An 18,253-nucleotide genomic window follows, 5' to 3' on the forward strand; every position below is an offset into this window, starting at 1 on the left:
TATGCAATTCTACCCAGTCTTTACCAGACTTTAATAAGATACCTTCTCCAAAAAGCCTTTTCTTTCCCTGCCAAAAGAATGGTTTCCATTTTTGTGCTACAGAAGTATTTATATACAGCTTTACAACATTATCAACATTTCACTTGTTACTACCTGAAAAAATGCTGGGCAACCCTGAACTTAATTAGTAATCAGGATTAATAATTGACATACTAAGGTCTAACAGTAGAAAACAATTTATTTAATAAAAAACTTCAAGTAATTTTTAAGGAACATGTGAGGTGAGGTAGAAGCAACAATTTTAACACATTTAACATTCATTAAAAAAAAAAAAATACAACCTTGAGAGAGATATCCTCCCACAGAAGATGGATACAGTAAAGTTAAAATTGATCACCATTTACTTAACTTAAGCATTTTGAGGCAATTATTTTACAAAAATATCTTTATTCCCAAGAAAAAAAAGAGAGAGAGAGAAAGAGAGAGAGAGAGAGAGAAACTAAGTAGTGTTTCAAAACAAAGGGTCATATGAACAATAGGTGAAAATAAACTTTTTATCATCAATTCAGCAAACAAAACTTCTCAAAAGAATTATTTTCTTTTATATCAAAATCTACTGAAAATAACAAGTGGGAGATTAAGGGGCAATCAGGAATTAGGGAGAAATAATAAATTTATAATTAATAGTTTAAAAGACTAGATTTAAAGTAAAAATATACCTTATACCAAAAAGCAATAGTCAGGGGAAAAATCCTGAAAAATGGTCTTTGGATCAGAGATCTCAAAACACAGAAAAGAATCACACCTGTGTCCTCATCATCATAAGGATGTGCTTAGGTAATAAAAACAAATAATTTTCTTTCCCTAATCTCTTAAAGAATGAGCAAAATATGATAAAAACCTATAAAATCAAATGAGTATTGAAATTTTAGTCTTAAAGTTTCTCAGATCCTAGAGTTAATCCATCAATAAAGCTGGTAAAAATTTGTCAAACTCTTTCTAGGTCACACAAAAACATACTTATAGTACGTATAAACATACTTTTCAGTTTTGGGTACACTTATACTGAAACAATACTGTGTTAAATTCTGCATAGTGATAGAACTTTATGTTTAAAAGATTATACCAAACAAATAAATAAATAAACAAAAAACTGGAACTCTGAGCAGAGTACATTTTACATTATTTCATATCCTTGGGATAAAAGTGATCTTCACAGTCTAACCAGACACTTTTCACAGCATATCCAAATTACAAATAACAGGTAATATTTAGAGAAGATCACTATGCCAGTGAAAGAAAAGCAAGGAAAACAGTGCTTTATCTTCTTTGAAAACCACCTAATACATGACAAAGACTTTCATGTTCCTCTGATGGAAGATCCATGATGTAAAATAAATTAAGGAAGATATACTTAACACAAAATGGAATTGCAGGAAGACATTTATGACATTATTCAACATTTTGTAATTTGGTTTAAAGAAGTGCTAAATGGATAATAATGTACCTAAGCAATAAGGTTTATATATCATAGCCTAAGACCTTCATATAATTTTTTAAAAGATGATTTATCTTAATAACCCATAATATGACTAGGAATAATTCTCCATTTTTTAATTCTTTTAATTTAATTTTTCCACACGAGAGCACGAGCAGGGGAGGGGCAAAAAGAGGGGACTGACTCAGAGCTCAGTCTCACAGATTGGATCTCATAATCGTGAGATCATGAACTAAGTCAAAATCAAGAATCCAGATGCTTAACTGACTGAGCCATGCAGGCACCCCTTTTTGTTTATATTAATGTTCTGTTCCAGATTAAAGAAAAATAATTATAAATTATTGTGAGAGGATCCAGAAGGGATAAGAAACATGCATTCTGCTCCTAGGGCAGCAGATCAAGTCCCTTTTCTTCCCTTTCTCCCTTCACAAATCATCCTTCTCCATCACCTTCATTATTTCAGTTTTTGCTTAAAATTACTTCCTGTGACAGGGCACCTGGGTGGCTCAATTAAGTGTCCAAACCTGATCTGAACTCAGGTCTTGATCTCAGGGTTGTGAGTTCAAGCCCCATGTTGGAGTCCACACTGGGCATGGAGCCTACTTAAAAAAATGATAAAGTAAAATAAAATAGGGGTGCCTGGGTGGCTCAGTCAGTTAAGCCTCTGATTCATGGTTTCGGCTCAGGTTACGATCTCACAGTTTGTGAGTTTGAACATCACGTTGGGCTCTGTTGGGCTCTGTGTGCATGGACAGTGCAGACCCTGCTTGGGATTCTTTCTCTCTGTCTCTGCACCCTCCCTGCTCCCTCTCTCTGTCTCTCTCTCAAAATAAATAAACTAAACTAAACTAAACTAAAATAAAATAAAATAAATAAAAATAAAATAAAAATAAAATAAAATAAAATAATAAAGTAAAATAAAATAACTTCCTGACAATTGTTTTCTCTCTTTCCTTTGTAAAATCAGGTCTTTGAAATATGCCCATAGAAAACACAGGACACTAAGTTTTAATTATACAAGTACATAAAATACTCACAAAGCACAAATGTGACCATATACAAAACAAAAAGGATATTAATTTTTCTGAGTTTAGATGATGAAGTAACTTCCCCAAAGGAGGATAGCGGTTTAGTGAGGGTACACATCCCAGAAGAATCAGTTTATGTTTGGCTCTGGTTATAGCAACATTAAGACGTCGCCAATCTCTCAGGAGTTCACCAAGCTGAAAGAAGTAATTTTCAATTTATTTGAGTTTTCTTATATATTTAAGTTTGTTATAGCAAAGAACAGTTTGTTGTGAACTATTTTCCTACTTTAAGCATATAGTGCAGAAAAGATTCACCAACACATTTAAAATTCTATAGGCAGTTGGAAAAACTTGTTCACAACACCAACTTACAAATATTTTATCTTGGGTGCAATATCCTAGCTATAATTTAAGGAACTGAAGCTATATCCACTCATTATAACATTGTTGGTTACAGCAATAAAAACTTGTAATAGCAGAAGACTCAGAGGAATGATTAAACTGACTGGGTAGCTTCGTCGGTTAAGGATCCAACTTCAGCTCAGGTCATGATCTTGTGGTTCGTAAGTTCAAGCCCTGCATCTGGCTGTCTGCTTTTTCCACAGTGGCTACACCAGTTTGCATTCCTACCAACAGTGCATGAGGGTTCCTTTTTCCCCACATTCTCACCAACACCTGTTGTTCCTTGTGTTTTTGATTTTAGCCATTCTGACAGGTGTGAGGTGATAACTCATTGTGATTTTGATTTTGATTTCCTTGATAATTAATGTTCTTTTCATGTGTCTATTGGCCATCTGCATGTCTTTGGAGAAATGTCTATTCCTGTTTTCTGCCCATTTTTTAGTTGGATTGGTTTTTTTGGTGTTGAGTTGTATACAATTTGGGTTTTTTTTTGGTAACCTATAATTCCTTTATGCAAACAGATATGAATCAGTATTCATATTTCCTTTTTTTTACACAGAAGGTAATGTATATACTCTAATGGACTTTCCTTTGTTCACTTAAAAAATAGCTTACAGATCTTTCCATGTCGATACACAGAAAGAGACTTCATTCTGTTCTTACAATTGCATAGTTTCTTATTGTATATAAGTGTCATGGTTTGTGTGTATGTGTATATCTATCAAAATATCTATCTATATAGATATATGTATATGTTTTCATGTATATGTGTTTTTAGTGTTTATTTTTGAGAGAGGGAGAGAGAGAGAGCATGAGTAGGGGAGGGGCAGAGAGAGGGGGCAGACAGAGGATCCGAATCAGTCTCTGTGCTCACCAGAATGGAGGTTCCTCAAAAAATTAAAAATAGAATTACCATATGATCCAGTAATTTCACTACTTACTAGGTATTTAACCAAAGAATACAAAAACACTAATTTGTATGTACCCTAATGATTATTAAGCATTATTTACAACAGCCAAATTATGGAAACAGCCCAAGTACCCACTGATAGATCAATGGATTGGTATATATACATATGGAATACTTGTGAGCCATAAAAAAGAAAGAAATCTTGCCATTTGCAACAGCATGGATGGATCTACAGGGTCTAATGTCAAGTGAAATAAGTCACAGAAAGACAAATACTATATTATTTCACTCATATGTGGAATTTAAGAAACAAAACAAATATACAAAGAAATAAGACAAACAAAAAACCAGACTGTTAACTCTTAAAAAACAAACTGGTGGTTACCAGAGGGGAGGTGGGTAGAGGGATATATGAAATAGGTAAAGGGAAGTAGGAGTACATGATCACCATGGGCACTGAGTAATGTATAGAATTGTTGAATCACTGTATCACAAACGTGAAACTAATATAACACTGTATGTTAACTATACTGAAATTAAAATTAAAAAATAAAAAACAGGGGCACTTGGGTGGCTCGGCTGGTTGAGCATCTGACTTCAGCTTGGGTCCATGATCTCATGGTTCATGGGTCCAAGCTCCATATCAGGCTCTGCGCTCACAGCATGGAGGTTGTTTGGGATTCTCTCTCTCTGCCCTTCCCCAACCACCACACATGTGCATGCATGCTCTCTATCTCTCTCTCAAAATAAATAAACAAACATTAAAAAAAATTCTGATTATCTGTAAAGGTGAGAACTGAGTGGAAGAGGAACTGGTAGAAAGGAGACTTTTTACTACATATATTTTTAGAACCTTATGAAGGTATCTCATATAATCTAGAAACAGGAATCAAAAGAGGTAAAAATGCAAAAAACAAAACAAAACAAACAAACAAACCCTGGAATTATATATAAAATTAAGAGTATATCGAAGGAAGCCTCTATGTTTAAAATGCCCCAAACACAACAGCCAAAAGATGGAAGCAACCCAAATATTCACTGATGGATGAGCAGACAAACAAAAGGTGCCCTTTCCATGCAATGCAATATTATTCAGCCTTAAAAAGGGACAAACTTCTGACATACTACAGTGGATGAACCTCGAAAATACCACACCGAATGAAACAAGCCAAGTACAAAAGGACAAATACTGTACAAGTCCACTTAAATGAGGTGACTATGGCAGTCAAATTCAGAGACAGAAAGCAGAATGATGGTTACCAGAGACTGGAGGGACAAAGAATTGGAAGGGTATTATTCATGGGTATAGAGTTTCAATTTCTCAAAATGAAAAAGTTCTGGAGATCTGTTGCAAAACACTATGAATAAACTTAACACCACTGAACTATATATTGAAAAATGGTGATGATTTAAAATTTTACATTACATTTTTACCACAACCTAAAAAAAAGAAAAGAAAAAAATGTCCCAAACAAATCAGAAGAAAATACAATGAACTCACAGGTCCATCTTTATTACTTCTAACAAAAGTTACTAGAATGATACTTTTGTCTCTTCCTTGGTATTTGTCTACGGTGTTAACTTCAACCATTCCAATAGAAGAATGGGACAATAAATCATTGATGATCTTTAACTGCTGCCTGTATGGTGCAATAATACCAATATCAGAGGGTTTACATCCAGCCTAAACAGAAAAAAAACACAATGAAAATGAAAATCCTGATTTCTGTTAAAGCTTTACTAAACTTATTAAATGTGTGCCCAATTAATGTTTATAACAGATCCTCTTGTTGCAAGGAGTAAATACAATTGCTAAATTTGCTCTAAATCTATATCTGTATTTCCTGAGATTAAATAATTTCCTCAGGGCGCCTGGGTGGTTCAGTCGGTTAAAGGATCCAACTTCGGCTCAGGTCATGATCTCACAGTTCATGTGAGTTTGAGCCCCACATTGGGTTCTGTGCTGACAGCTCAGAGCCTGGAGGCTGCTTCAGATTCTGTCTCCCTCTTTCCCTGCCTCACCCCTGCTTGTGCTCTGTGTCTCTTAATGAATAAACATTAAACAAAATTTTTAAGTAATTTCCTCAAACATGGCTCCCTTGATTTTTATTGATTCATGGCAGTATAATGGTTTGCATGCCACTACAACAGTGCTGCCATTTAAAAAAAAAGTACAAAAAATACATTACACCCTGCTATCCCTTACATTGAAGTTTCCAATCCCCAACCATACTGATCATACTGACTACAACCCTACATGACACAATCAGAATTATCTGATGTTACAAAAAATTAACCTAAATGGAAACCCAAATTACCATTATAAAAAATTATATCCTAGATAGTTTTCTCAAAACAGAACAAAAGCAATCAGGCTGCATCTTAATGAACAAGGATTAACGTTAATTCTTACGTTCCTTGCATTCTAACATTATACTGCATTTCACTTTAATATTAATTAGCCCTCAAAATTAAAATTTAAATTACCTTAATAAACATTGAGGTCAGGAAAACTATTAGTTTGGCTTCTGTTATATTGCTCACACCACCCTTTTCAACTTGTTCTGGTGCTGGAACCTAAAAAGAAAAATAGGTTAAGAGTACTGTCAGTACACAGGTAGCCATAGAGACTAAGCAACCAGTTGTGGAGACCAGTGAAAAATATTGTCATTTTAAAAACTGAAGGTAAAAGATGGGGTGCTTGGGTAGCTCAGTTGGTTAAGCACCCAACTCTTGATTTCAGCTCAGGTCATGATGCCAGGGGTCCTGGGATTGAGACTCATGCTCAGCATGGAGCCTGTTTGGGATTCTCTCTCCTTCTCCCCCTCTCCCCCACTCACTCTAGCTCTCTAAAAAAAATTAAAAATAAAAGTTGAAGGTAAAAGAATAACAATGAATGACATTAGCCACTTTCAGAAAGTCACCCAGAGGCAGCCCATCTTAAACATCCTACAGTTCAGATTAAAATCTCTGTGAAAGCTGACCACACATTGGGCTTCACATAACTTCCTTTGTTATCTCCCAGTTTGTAAGCATCAGAAGCTAGAAAAGATAAGTAACTTGCCCAAGACTTCACAATAAATCATAGCACTAGGATTCAAACCTAGATCTGACCCTAATATCTGTTCTCTTTCCATATTCTTGTTGCCTTTTATTTTTTACTTTTATAATTTACTTATTTTTAAATTTACATCCAAATTAGTTAGCATATAGTGCAACAATGATTTCAGGAGTAGATTCCTTAGTGCCCTTACCCATTTAGCCCATCCCTCCTCCCACAACCCCTCCAACAACCCTGTTTCTTCTCTATATTTAAGACTCTCTTATGTTTTGCCCCCCTCCCTGTTTTTATATTCTTTTTGCTTCCCTTCCCTTATGTTCATCTGTTTTGTATCTTACAGTCCTCATATGGGTGAAGTCATATGATATTTGCCTTTCTCCAACTGACTAATTTCGCTTTGCATAATACCCTCTAGTTCCATTCACGTAGTGGCAAATGGCAAGAGTTCATTCTTTCTGATTGCCGAGTAACACTCCATTGTATATAGATATACACCACATCTTCTTTATCCATTCATGAGATGACGGACATTTGGGCTTTTTCCATACTTTGGCTATTGTTGATAGTGCTGCTATAAACACTGGGGTGTGCATGCCCCTTTGAAACAGCGTACCTGCATCTCTTGGATAAATACCTAGTAGTGCAATTGCTGGGTTGTAGGGTAGTTCTATTTTTAATTTTTTGAGGAACCTCCATACTGTTTTCCAGAGTGGCGGCACCAGCTTGCATTCCCACCAGCAATGCAAAAGAGATCCTCTTTCTCCGCATCCTCGCCAGCATCTGTTGTTGCCTGAGTTGTTAATGTTAACCATTCTGACAGGGGTGAGGTGATATCTCACTGTGGTTTTGATTTGTATTTTCCTGATGATGAGTGATGTGGAGCATCTTCTCATGTCAGCTGGCCATCTGGATGTCTTCTTTGGAGAAGTGTCTATTCATGTATTTTGCCCATTTCTTCACTGGATTATTTGTTTTTTGGGGTGTTGAGTTTGGGAAGTTCTTTACAGATTTTGGATACTAACCCTTTATTGGATAATGTTATTTGTAAATATCTTCTCCCATTCCGTCGCTTGTCTTTTAGTTTTGCTGATTGTTTCCCTCGCTGTGTAGGAGCTTTTTATTTTGATGAGGTCCCAGTAGTTCATTTTTGCTTTTGTTTCCCTTGCCTCCAGAGACGTGCTGAGTAAGAAGTTTCTGCGGCCGAGGTCAAAGAGGTTTTTGCCTGAATTTTCCTCTAGGATTTTGATGGCTTCCTGTCTTACATTTAGGTCTTTCATCCTTTTTTGAGTTTATTTTTGTGTATGGTGTAACAAAGTGGTCCAGGTCCATTTTTCTGCATATCACTGTCTAGTTTTCCCAGTACCATTTGCTGGAGACCGTCTTTATTCCATTGGATATTCTTTCCTGCTTTGTCAAAGATTAGTTGGCCATACATTTATGGGTGCATTTCTGGGTTCTCTATTCTGTTCCATTGATCTGAGTGTCTATTTTTGTACCATCTTGTTGCCTTTTATACAAATAATGAAGCCCATCGTTCCCCAGGTTCTACCATCCCTGGTAAAACTCTCCAAGGACTATTTTGTTCCTACATAATTCTTAAGTAATCTTGATGACGTTGATTATACATTATTATTATTATTATTATTATTATTATTAATTACAGTAGGCCCCATTGCCCAACACGGGGCTTGAACTTAGGACCCTGAGATCAAAAGTTACATGCTCAGGGCACCTGGGTGGCTTAGTCAGTTGATCATCCAACTTCAGCTCAGGTCATGATCTCATGGTTCCTCAGTTTGAGCCCCTCATGGGGCTCACTGCTGTCAGTACAGAGCCTACTTTGGATCCTCTGTCTCCTTCTCTCTCTGCCCCTCCCTGGCTTGTACTCTCTCTCTCAAAAGTAAATAAACCTTAAAAAAAAAAAAAAAAAAGAGTTACATGCTGTGCTGACTAAGTCAGCCAGGCAACCAAATCTTGATTATTTTTTACTTACTTTTTTGCATTTTTTTAAAAGTTTATTTGAGAGAGAGAGAGAGAGAGAAGAAAGCATGCATACACATGGGGGGAGGGGCAGAGAGAGAGGGAAGAGAGAGAATTCTGCACTGACAATGTACAGCCCGATGCTGGGCTCAAACCCACAAACCATGAGATCATGACCTGAGGTGAAGTCGGATGCTTAATGGACTGAGAGACCCAAATGCCCCAATCTTGATTATTTTTAATACATTTTATTTGGATTCTTGATGCTAAGAAAGAAAAAAACTGAGTAGCAAAAACAAAAAATGATTGGTGAGGAAAATAATTGTAAATTATAACTAAAAAATTGGAATTGAGGTTTCTAAATGTAATCATTTGTGAAATCAGTTTACTGAAAAAATTTCCCAGAGCCCACTTGCCCCTATTTATTACTCCTTGAACCTGAAATGTTAAGGGCAATATCCAAGAGAATGAAAATTCCATCATGGTACACAGTGGGGTCCTATTTTTATTCTTATTTATTAAAAAAAATTTTTTTTTAATGTTTATTTCTTTTTCAGACAGAGAGACAGAGAGAGAGATAGAGCACGAACAGGGGAGGAGCAGAGAGAGAGGGAGACACAGAATCTGAAACAGGCTCCAGGCTCTGAGCTGTCAGCACAGAGCCTGATGCGGGGCTCGAATTCACAAACCATGAGATGACCTGAGCCGAAGCTAGACGCTCAACCGACTGAGCCACCCAGGCGCCCCTCTTACTTACTTACTTACTTATTTTTAAAGTAAACTCTATGCCCAATGTGGGGCTCAAACTCATGACCCTGAGATCAAGGGCTGCATGCTCTACAGACTGAGACAGCCAGGCTCCCCTGCAAGAGGGGCCCTATTTTTAACAAAGCTGACTCCACTGATCATAATAACAAAAGATACAATTATTTTATACTATATGCATACATACAATTGATAACTATTCTTATCTGAAGTCATATAAAGACTTCCAAATCAAGTGCTGAGAAGCACTACATAAAACACACTATTGAAGTACAAGGTTAAAACTTTTTCTTAGTCCCTAGAAGTAAGAATCAAGTCATTTAAAGTCCTTGTGAAGATTTTCGTTTAATGACAAGTTTGTAAAGAGGTATTTATGTGCATATGTGGAGGCAAGAGGTGGTATTTGGGAAATATCTGTACTGTCAAGCTCAATTTTGCTGTGAACCCAAAACTCCTCTAAAAAAATAAAGTCTCCATTTGTAAACCCAGCCCTTTGATAACATCAATGCCAATTTCTTTTCTAAGAAATGTAATTATACACTTGAGTTCACTTTCTTTTTTCTTTCTTTCTTTTTTTTTTCTTTTCTTTTTTTTTTTGGTTAACTTTCTAGCTTTCCTACTTTAAAAGTCAATTTTGACATCTATTAATTCCCAGAATAAAGTGCCTTCCAAAGATACTGGGTCAATAGAAAGAAGATTCTTTTGTGTTGAAGTAAAAGAAATACACTAGTTTTAACTGGTAAGTTCTATTAAAGCATTCACTATTAAAAACTCAAGAATTTAAATAACAGGACTTGAGGTGCCTGAGTGGCTCTGTCAGGTAAGCGTCATACTTCAGCTCAGGTCATGATCTTACAGCTCATGGGTTTAAGCCCTGTATTAGGGTCTGTGCGGACAGCTCAGAGCCTGGAGCCTGCTTCCCATTCTGTGTCTCCCTCTCTCTCTGTCCCTCCCCCCACTGATTCTCCGTTTCTCTCAAAAATACATAAAACGTTAAAAACAGTTTTTTAATGTTATAAACAAACAAACAATAGGACAAAAGGAGAAAAACCAAAGAAAATACTTAGGTTTTGTTGTTGTTTTTACCTTATCTGTATTAAGAAAACAAACAGGATTGTTTGGCTCAAATACTCCAATCATCCAAGGATTTTCAGAATAATCAGCATAAAATTCCAGTTCCAGCTTTACAGCTTTAAAGTTAGGTAGGTTTATCACTGCATTGGCCACTTTGTCTGATCCACACTCCAGCTTTCCTTCATATGTCAGTTTATTACTTAAGGACATAATTTTACTAAGGGAATTACAAAAATAATTTTAGTCCTGGTAGATGAACACGAACATAAAAATCACTCATAGCTGACACTCTTAGAAATACCTGTTCATTCTGTACTGCACAGTTAATTGTACAACAGCATTCTTATTCTGTTCCAGCCTCTTGAATAAGCTTTCACTCATGCCAAGAGCTCTGTCAACAAATCAAATTCAGGCTTATCAGTATACTGAAATGGTTCCTTAGGAAGAATCTAATTTAAAATTAAAATGTCAATGTCTGCTTACCTTGCTTCATGGTTTAGCACCAAGGGAGGAAGCTGCTGATGATCCCCCACCAACACAAATCTTTGCGAAAAAAAAAGTGGCCCTAGGCAGACTGGTTGGCTAATTTGAGAGGCTTCATCCACAATACAAAAATCAAAAGTTTTACGAGAAAATATTGGATGGTTTATTCCCATACATGTTGTTGCAACTATACGCTAAAAACAAAGAAAATAGATCAGTTATCTAATATATATAAGAAACATAACTTGCTTTTCCCATTTTTTAAATTTTTTTTTTTTCAACGTTTACTTATTTTTGGGACAGAGAGAGACAGAGCATGAATGGGGGAGGGGCAGAGAGAGAGGGAGACACAGAATCGGAAGCAGGCTCCAGGCTCCGAGCCATCAGCCCAGAGCCTGACGCGGGGCTCGAACTCACGGAGCGTGAGATCGTGACCTGGCTGAAGTCGGACGCTTAAACGACTGCGCCACCCAGGCGCCCCTCCCATTTTTTAAATTAAAGGCTCAAAAAGAAGATTTTTGTCCCAAACAACAGGAATCCCGCAATATTATTTAATTCTGAAACATTTACAGTATGCAAGAAAAATTTAATTTTTTACTACAAATTGAAAAATCAAGTAAATTTTCTGGACACTATAACAGTGCTCAAATTGGCATATTTCCCAACGAAAATCTGAAACATTCAAGAGGCAGTAAGTTCATTTTTTTAAAGTTTTTATTTATTTAGTTAAGTAATCTCTACACCCAATGTGGGGGGCTCTAACTCACAACTCAAAGATCAAGAGTTGCATGCTCTTCCAACTGAGCCAGGCAGGCACCCTGATAATTTTTTTAAATGTGAACCAGGAGTTCACTTCTGGGAAGCTGGAGTACTTTTCCTCCGTCCTCCCACAAAGCACACAACTAAAAATTCTAAAACATTATATATAAAACAAACATAAGGACTCTGAAAGGTGGAGTAAAGGTAGACCAGTTGGACACCTTGGGACCCAAGGAACAGCACAGAAGTTTGTTCCCTGGATTTTCTTTTGGCCTCACATATCCCAGCTTTGGAGCTGAAGAAGCTAGTGACCCAGGAGCGCCAATGGGTGCAGACAAAAAAACCTCAAACAAAAGCCAAAGGAACAGGAAAGACAAAGCCATGTATGCAGAAAACTCGTATACAGCCACTCTATCCTAGCCAAATACCACAGAAAACACTGTGATCTTACATAACCCCCACCGATGCCAGCAAAGGCACCCCAATATCCTACTGAGGTAGTAACAGAGAAGCCAAGCAGAGAGACGGGACTTTCATCCCTGCTAGTTGATAATAAGTGCTCACCATAAAATGTCAGTGGAGACCATGTGGGGAACCTAGACATCCACCCCATCCAGCAGGAACGAGGAGCCCCCACCCCATGTGTTAATAGAGGCTGAATGGTAACCTGCATTTCAGCTCTCACCTGGCAGCAATGAGGTGGCATACACTCCTGCCCTATCAGAGTAGTGTCAGAGGAAAGTCAGCTTAAACAGAAGTTTTAAATAATATAATATAAAAGTGTTCTGGTTTCATCAAAACTAGGAAATCTAGGAAAATCTCAAACTGAATGAAAAAAAGACAGTTAATAGATGCCAACTCCAAGGATGAAACAGATGTTAGAATTGTATAACAAAGATTTTTTTAAATTTTTTAATGTTTTTTTATTTTTATTTTTTATGTTTATTTATTTTTGAGAGTGAGAGAGACAGAGCACAAGCAGGGGAGGGGGAGAGAGACAGGGAGACACAGAATCTGAAGCAGGCTCCAGGCTCTGAGCTGTCAGCACGAAGCCCTACACAGGGCTCAAACCCGGAACCGTAAGATCATGACCTGCACCGAAACCTGACGCTTAACCAACTGAGTCACCCAGGTGCTCCAAAAGTTTCTTTTTTTAAGTTTATTTTCAAATTTTTTAGTAATCTCTACACCCAATGTGGGGCTTGAAATCACGACCCCAACCAAGATCAAGAGTATATGACAAGGATTTTAAAGCAGCCATGATAAAAATGTTTCACTGAAAAGCTATGAACATACTTGAATCAAATAAAAAAATACAAAGTCTCAACAAAGAAATAGAAGATGAAAGCAAAAGCAAATGGAAATTTTAGAACTAAAAACACAATAACTGAAATTTTAAAATCATGGGGTGCCTGGGGTTCAGTCGATTAAGCGTCTGACTTTTGATTTCAGCTCAGGTCACGATCTCATGGTTCTTGAGTTCAAGCCCAATATAGGGCTTCAAGCTGCCTATGTGGCGCCTGCTTGGAATTCTCTCTCTCTCTCTCTCTCTCTCTCTCTCTCCCCATCTCTCTCTGTCCCTTCCCTGCTCGCTCGCTCTCTCTCTCAAAATAAATAAACTTTAAAAAAAATTTAAAAATCATGGAATAGACTCAATAGCAGGGGACAGGGGAAAAATACAGTGAACCAAGAGACAGAAAAACAGAAATTATACAGGCCAAATAACAGAAAGAAAACAGACTGAGGGAAAAAAAATGAATCTAGTGGAACTATCAAAAAATCCAACATTTGTGTCTTCACAGTCCTACAGGGAGAAAATAAAAAGGAAAGAGCTGAAAAGCACTAGAAGAAATCATGGCTGAAAAAGCAATCCTGTCTGAAAATGTCCCAAGTTTGACAAGAGACATTAAATCTATATTAAATCTATAGGTTCAATAAGCTGCGAAAACGTCAAACGTGATAAATAGAAAAGAAAAAACACTACAGTACACACCATTATTAAAATTCTAAAAACTAAAAGAAAAAAATCTGGAAAGGAGTCCAAAAAAATAACAACTTGCTATAGGGGAAAATATTCTAATTCAAATGTCAGCATATTTCTCATTAGAAATCACAGAATACTTAAAAAAAAAAAATCATGGAATCCTTAAAAAAGTGGTAGAATATTTTTCCAGTACTAAAGAAAACAAATTATTTACCCAGAATCCTATAAGTAGCAAAATAATCCTTCAGAGATGAAGACATTCTCACAAGGAAGGAAAACTAAGAGAATTTGTTGCCAATAGACCCACTACCCTAAAAGAATGGATAAAGGAAGATCTTTTTTTTTTTTTTAATTTTTTTTTTCAACGTTTTATTTATTTTTGGGACAGAGAGAGACAGAGCATGAACGGGGGAGGGGCAGAGAGAGAGGGAGACACAGAATCGGAAACAGCCTCCAGGCTCTGAGCCATCAGCCCAGAGCCTGACGCGGGGCTCGAACTCCCGGACCGCGAGATCGTGACCTGGCTGGAGTCGGACGCTTAACCGACTGCGCCACCCAGGCGCCCCAAGGAAGATCTTTAAACAGAAAGGAAATAATAAAAGAATGCAAATTTGGAGGGAACATCAGGAGAGAAGAACATAGTAAACAAAAATATGGATAAATACAATAGGTTTTTCATTTCTTCCAAATTATGTTTCATGGTTGAAGCAAAAATTAGAACACAGTCTGACACAGTCTATGTAGGAGGAATATTTTTTTTTAATTTTTTTTTTCAATGTTTATTTATTTTTGGGACAGAGAGAGACAGAGCATGAACGGGGGAGGGGCAGAGAGGGAGGGAGACACAGAATCGGAAACAGGCTCCAGGCTCTGAGCCATCAGCCCAGAGCCCGACGCGGGGCTCGAACTCACGGACCGCGAGATCGTGACCTGGCTGAAGTCGGACGCTTAACCGACTGCGCCACCCAGGCGCCCCTGTAGGAGGAATATTTAAGACAATCATAAACAGGAGAAGGTAAGGGACATAAATGGAAGTAAGGTTTCAAACTTCACTAGCACTAGTAAAATGACATAATCAATGGACTGACTATACGTTATGTATATACAATGTAATGCTTAGATCAACAGAGCATCCACTAAAAGCTATTCAAAGTGATACACACAAAAACACTATAGAGAAATCAAAATAGAATTCTAAAAAGTGTTCAAGTAACCCATAAGGCAGGAAAAACAAAACAGAATCAAAAAAGAGAGAGAAGCACCCAGCTGGCTCAGTCAGTAGAGTGTGTGACTCTTAATTTCTGGGTTATGAGTTCAAGCCCCATGTTGGGCAAAAGGATTACTTAAAAACAAAAACAGAAACAAAAACAAACCACTAAACATACAACTACCAAATGATCCAGAAATTGCACTCCTGGGCATTTATCCAATAGACTTAGGTTCACACAAAACCCTGTACGTGATTGTCTCCAGCAGTTTTATTCATAATAGCCAAAAACTATCCAGATGTTTTCAGTGATTGAATGGTTAAACAAACTGTGGTACATCCATACAATGGAACAATACTCCCCAGTAAAAAAACCCAACTATTGACACATTCAACAATCTGAATCTCCAGGGCATTAGACTAAGTGAAAAACACCAACCCCAGAAGATTACATATTATACGATCTCATTTATATAACATTCTTGAAATGACAAAATTGCAGAAATGGAGAAGAGACAAGTGGTTATTAGGGGTTAAGGAGGGGGTGGGGCAAAAACGAAATGGGTGTAGTTGTAAAAGTGCAACACAAGTAATCCTTGTGGTAAAGGAGCTATTCTGAAGGAGCTATTCTGTATCCAGACAGTATCAATGTCAATACCCTAGTTCTTTACTAGTTTTGTAAAATGGTGCCATTGGGCAAAGGATATACATGATGTCTATTATTTCTTACTACTGCATGCAAATCTATAGTTATCTCAAATACTAAGTTTAACTTTTAAAAAGTCAATCAGATATACATCTTAGCCACTTCAAAATTTTTCAATAACTGCTATAGACATTTGAAAAAGGACTTGAAGGAACAGTCTATTACATTTACTTTAAGAGATTTTTTTTCAGACAAAAATATCAGTTAATTCCAGAGGGGCACCTGGCTGGCTCAGTAAATAAAGCATGTGACTCTTGATCATGGGGGTTGAGTTCGAGCCCCATCTTAGGGGTGGAGATTACTTAAAAATAAAATCTTTAAAAAAAAACAAAAAACAGGGGCGCCTGGGTGGCGCAGTCGGTTAAGCGTCCGACTTCAGCCAGGTCACGATCTCGCCGTCCGTGAGTTCGAGCCCCGTGTCAGGCTCTGGGCTGATGGCTCAGAGCCTGGAGCCTGTTTCCGATTCTGTGTCTCCCTCTCTCTCTGCCCCTCCCCCGTTCATGCTCTGTCTCTCTCTGTCCCAAAAATAAATAAACGTTGAAAAAAAAAATTAAAAAAAAAAAAAACAAAAAACAAAAAACAAAAACACTTCCCAGAAAAATATATACAAAACATTAAATAATAAAATAAAAGCTAGGTTCTATATCAAAGTCTGGAAATACCTATAACAAGTCTGTTCATGTACCATTGCTTTGAATTTGAACTTGCTAAAAAATCCCGATTATTAGTAATACAACAACATGTAATATAATAATGTGTTTGGTGTTCCTCTGGGTTTCTGGCACAGAGCTCCTAAAACCCTTGGAATTTCCTGAGTGCAAGGAGTGAGAGGAATATCTTTTGTTATTCATAATAAATCCCTTTCAACCACACCTCAGTTTATGCTAATGAGGTGGGAGTTGGTTGCCAGAGGAAGAAACCTAGAGATTAAAGAGTCAAAACTTTCAGCTCCACCCCCTCCCCTCTACCTCAGGGAAGGGGAGAGGGGTGGGGATTGAGCTAATCACCAACCACCAATGATTTAATCAATCAAGCCTACATGATGGAATCTTCATAAAAACCCTAAACAAAGGGGTTTGAAGAGCTTTTGGTTTGATGAACACCTGGTGTTGGGAAGGTGGTTCATCTGCAGAGGGCATAGAGCTCCATGCCCCTCTCCACATTCCTTACCCTATGCATCTCTTACATCTGGCTGTTCCTGAATTGTACCCTACATAATACATCCAGTAATATAGTAAGTAAAGCACTTACTTGAACTCTGTGAGCCATTCTAGCAAATTCTCGACCCAAGGAGGGGGTCATGGGAACCGCAATTTATGCCTGGTTATGCAGATAACACAGAAGGCCCAGATTTACAACTGAGAACTGAAAGGGGTAGTACAATCTTATTGGGACTGAGCCCTAACCTGTGGAATATGCACTAACTCCAGGTAGTTAGTGTCAGAAGTGTTTTTGAGTAGAGAGCAACAAGTTTTCCTTTATTAGGATATTTTAATCTAGAAGATGGGAGCCCTGAATAAGAAACCAGAAACCTCGTCTCAGTTCAAAAGCAAACAGTAAATTATAAATTAATAAATTGGTCAATGTGACTGAATTTCCCAGAATGCCATTACTCCAATCACTCTAGCTGCAAAAATTACTGTTGGCATTATCATGCAATAATTGTACTTACATGACTATTGTAGAGTTCTTCTAGAAGAGCTAAGGATGTAATGGACTTGGATCGGCAAACTTCCTCCTCTGTGAATTTCTGGATGTCTAGATGTACCTTCTGAGTCTGACCCAAACGCAAAAATCCTATTTTAAACTTTGCTAACTTCAAAAGAATATTGTCAACAGCAGAGTGTGTATAGCTGGTCAACAAAACACTAAAACCACAGGCATAGAGAATTCTTACCTAATAGTGAATAAAAGAAAGGAAAATAGCATTATTTTTAATTCCAGATAATTTTTAACATGCTTATATTTTTCAAACAGAATCAGAAAATTTAATAGTTAGGAAGCATATCTTAAGAGCTGAGACAAGGTAACTTTTTATTAAGTTAAAGTGTTTTATGACAAACAATCACATGGCATTATTGTTATTAAGGATATGTTAATAACATATTATTAGTGATAATAAAATTGAATACATATGAACTTTGAATAGTGCCTTGCACACAGTATTAATCGATAAATATTTGTTGCCATCATTTTGGTTATTCTAAGATTAGCACAGAAATTTACTGACATGGAGGGAGAATACCAGAAAAATCTATTTCAACCACTTCTATATAATTTATCATTTTTATTTACTTTATTGTTTAATGTTTATTATTAAATATTTATATTTATATATTTATATATATTCTATAAATAATTATATTTATATAAATATTAGATTTATAAATATTTTA

The 18,253-nt window shown here is 36.8% G+C and overlaps 1 protein-coding gene across 1 annotated transcript in view; it reads right to left on the bottom strand.

Moving 5' to 3' along the window:
- Window positions 1-275: 275 nt before the first annotated feature.
- The window catches only part of DNA2 (DNA replication helicase/nuclease 2), a 53,682-nt gene continuing 35,704 nt past the window's right edge, over window positions 276-18,253 (bottom strand). The window contains exons 14-21 of the mRNA XM_047071902.1: window positions 17,530-17,754; window positions 11,202-11,395; window positions 11,020-11,109; window positions 10,731-10,935; window positions 6,326-6,415; window positions 5,340-5,522; window positions 2,575-2,721; window positions 276-1,389 (exon numbers count right to left, since the gene is read on the bottom strand). Coding sequence (XP_046927858.1) covers window positions 1,321-1,389; window positions 2,575-2,721; window positions 5,340-5,522; window positions 6,326-6,415; window positions 10,731-10,935; window positions 11,020-11,109; window positions 11,202-11,395; window positions 17,530-17,754 — 1,203 coding nt within the window. The 3' untranslated portion in view covers window positions 276-1,320. The remainder of the gene's footprint in view (window positions 1,390-2,574; window positions 2,722-5,339; window positions 5,523-6,325; window positions 6,416-10,730; window positions 10,936-11,019; window positions 11,110-11,201; window positions 11,396-17,529; window positions 17,755-18,253) is intronic.

Source organism: Lynx rufus, unplaced genomic scaffold (genome assembly GCF_022079265.1).
Source record: "Lynx rufus isolate CCGP_SWC_20201006 ecotype Redwood Valley unplaced genomic scaffold, mLynRuf1.p SCAF_11, whole genome shotgun sequence".
NCBI lineage: Eukaryota > Metazoa > Chordata > Mammalia > Carnivora > Felidae > Lynx > Lynx rufus.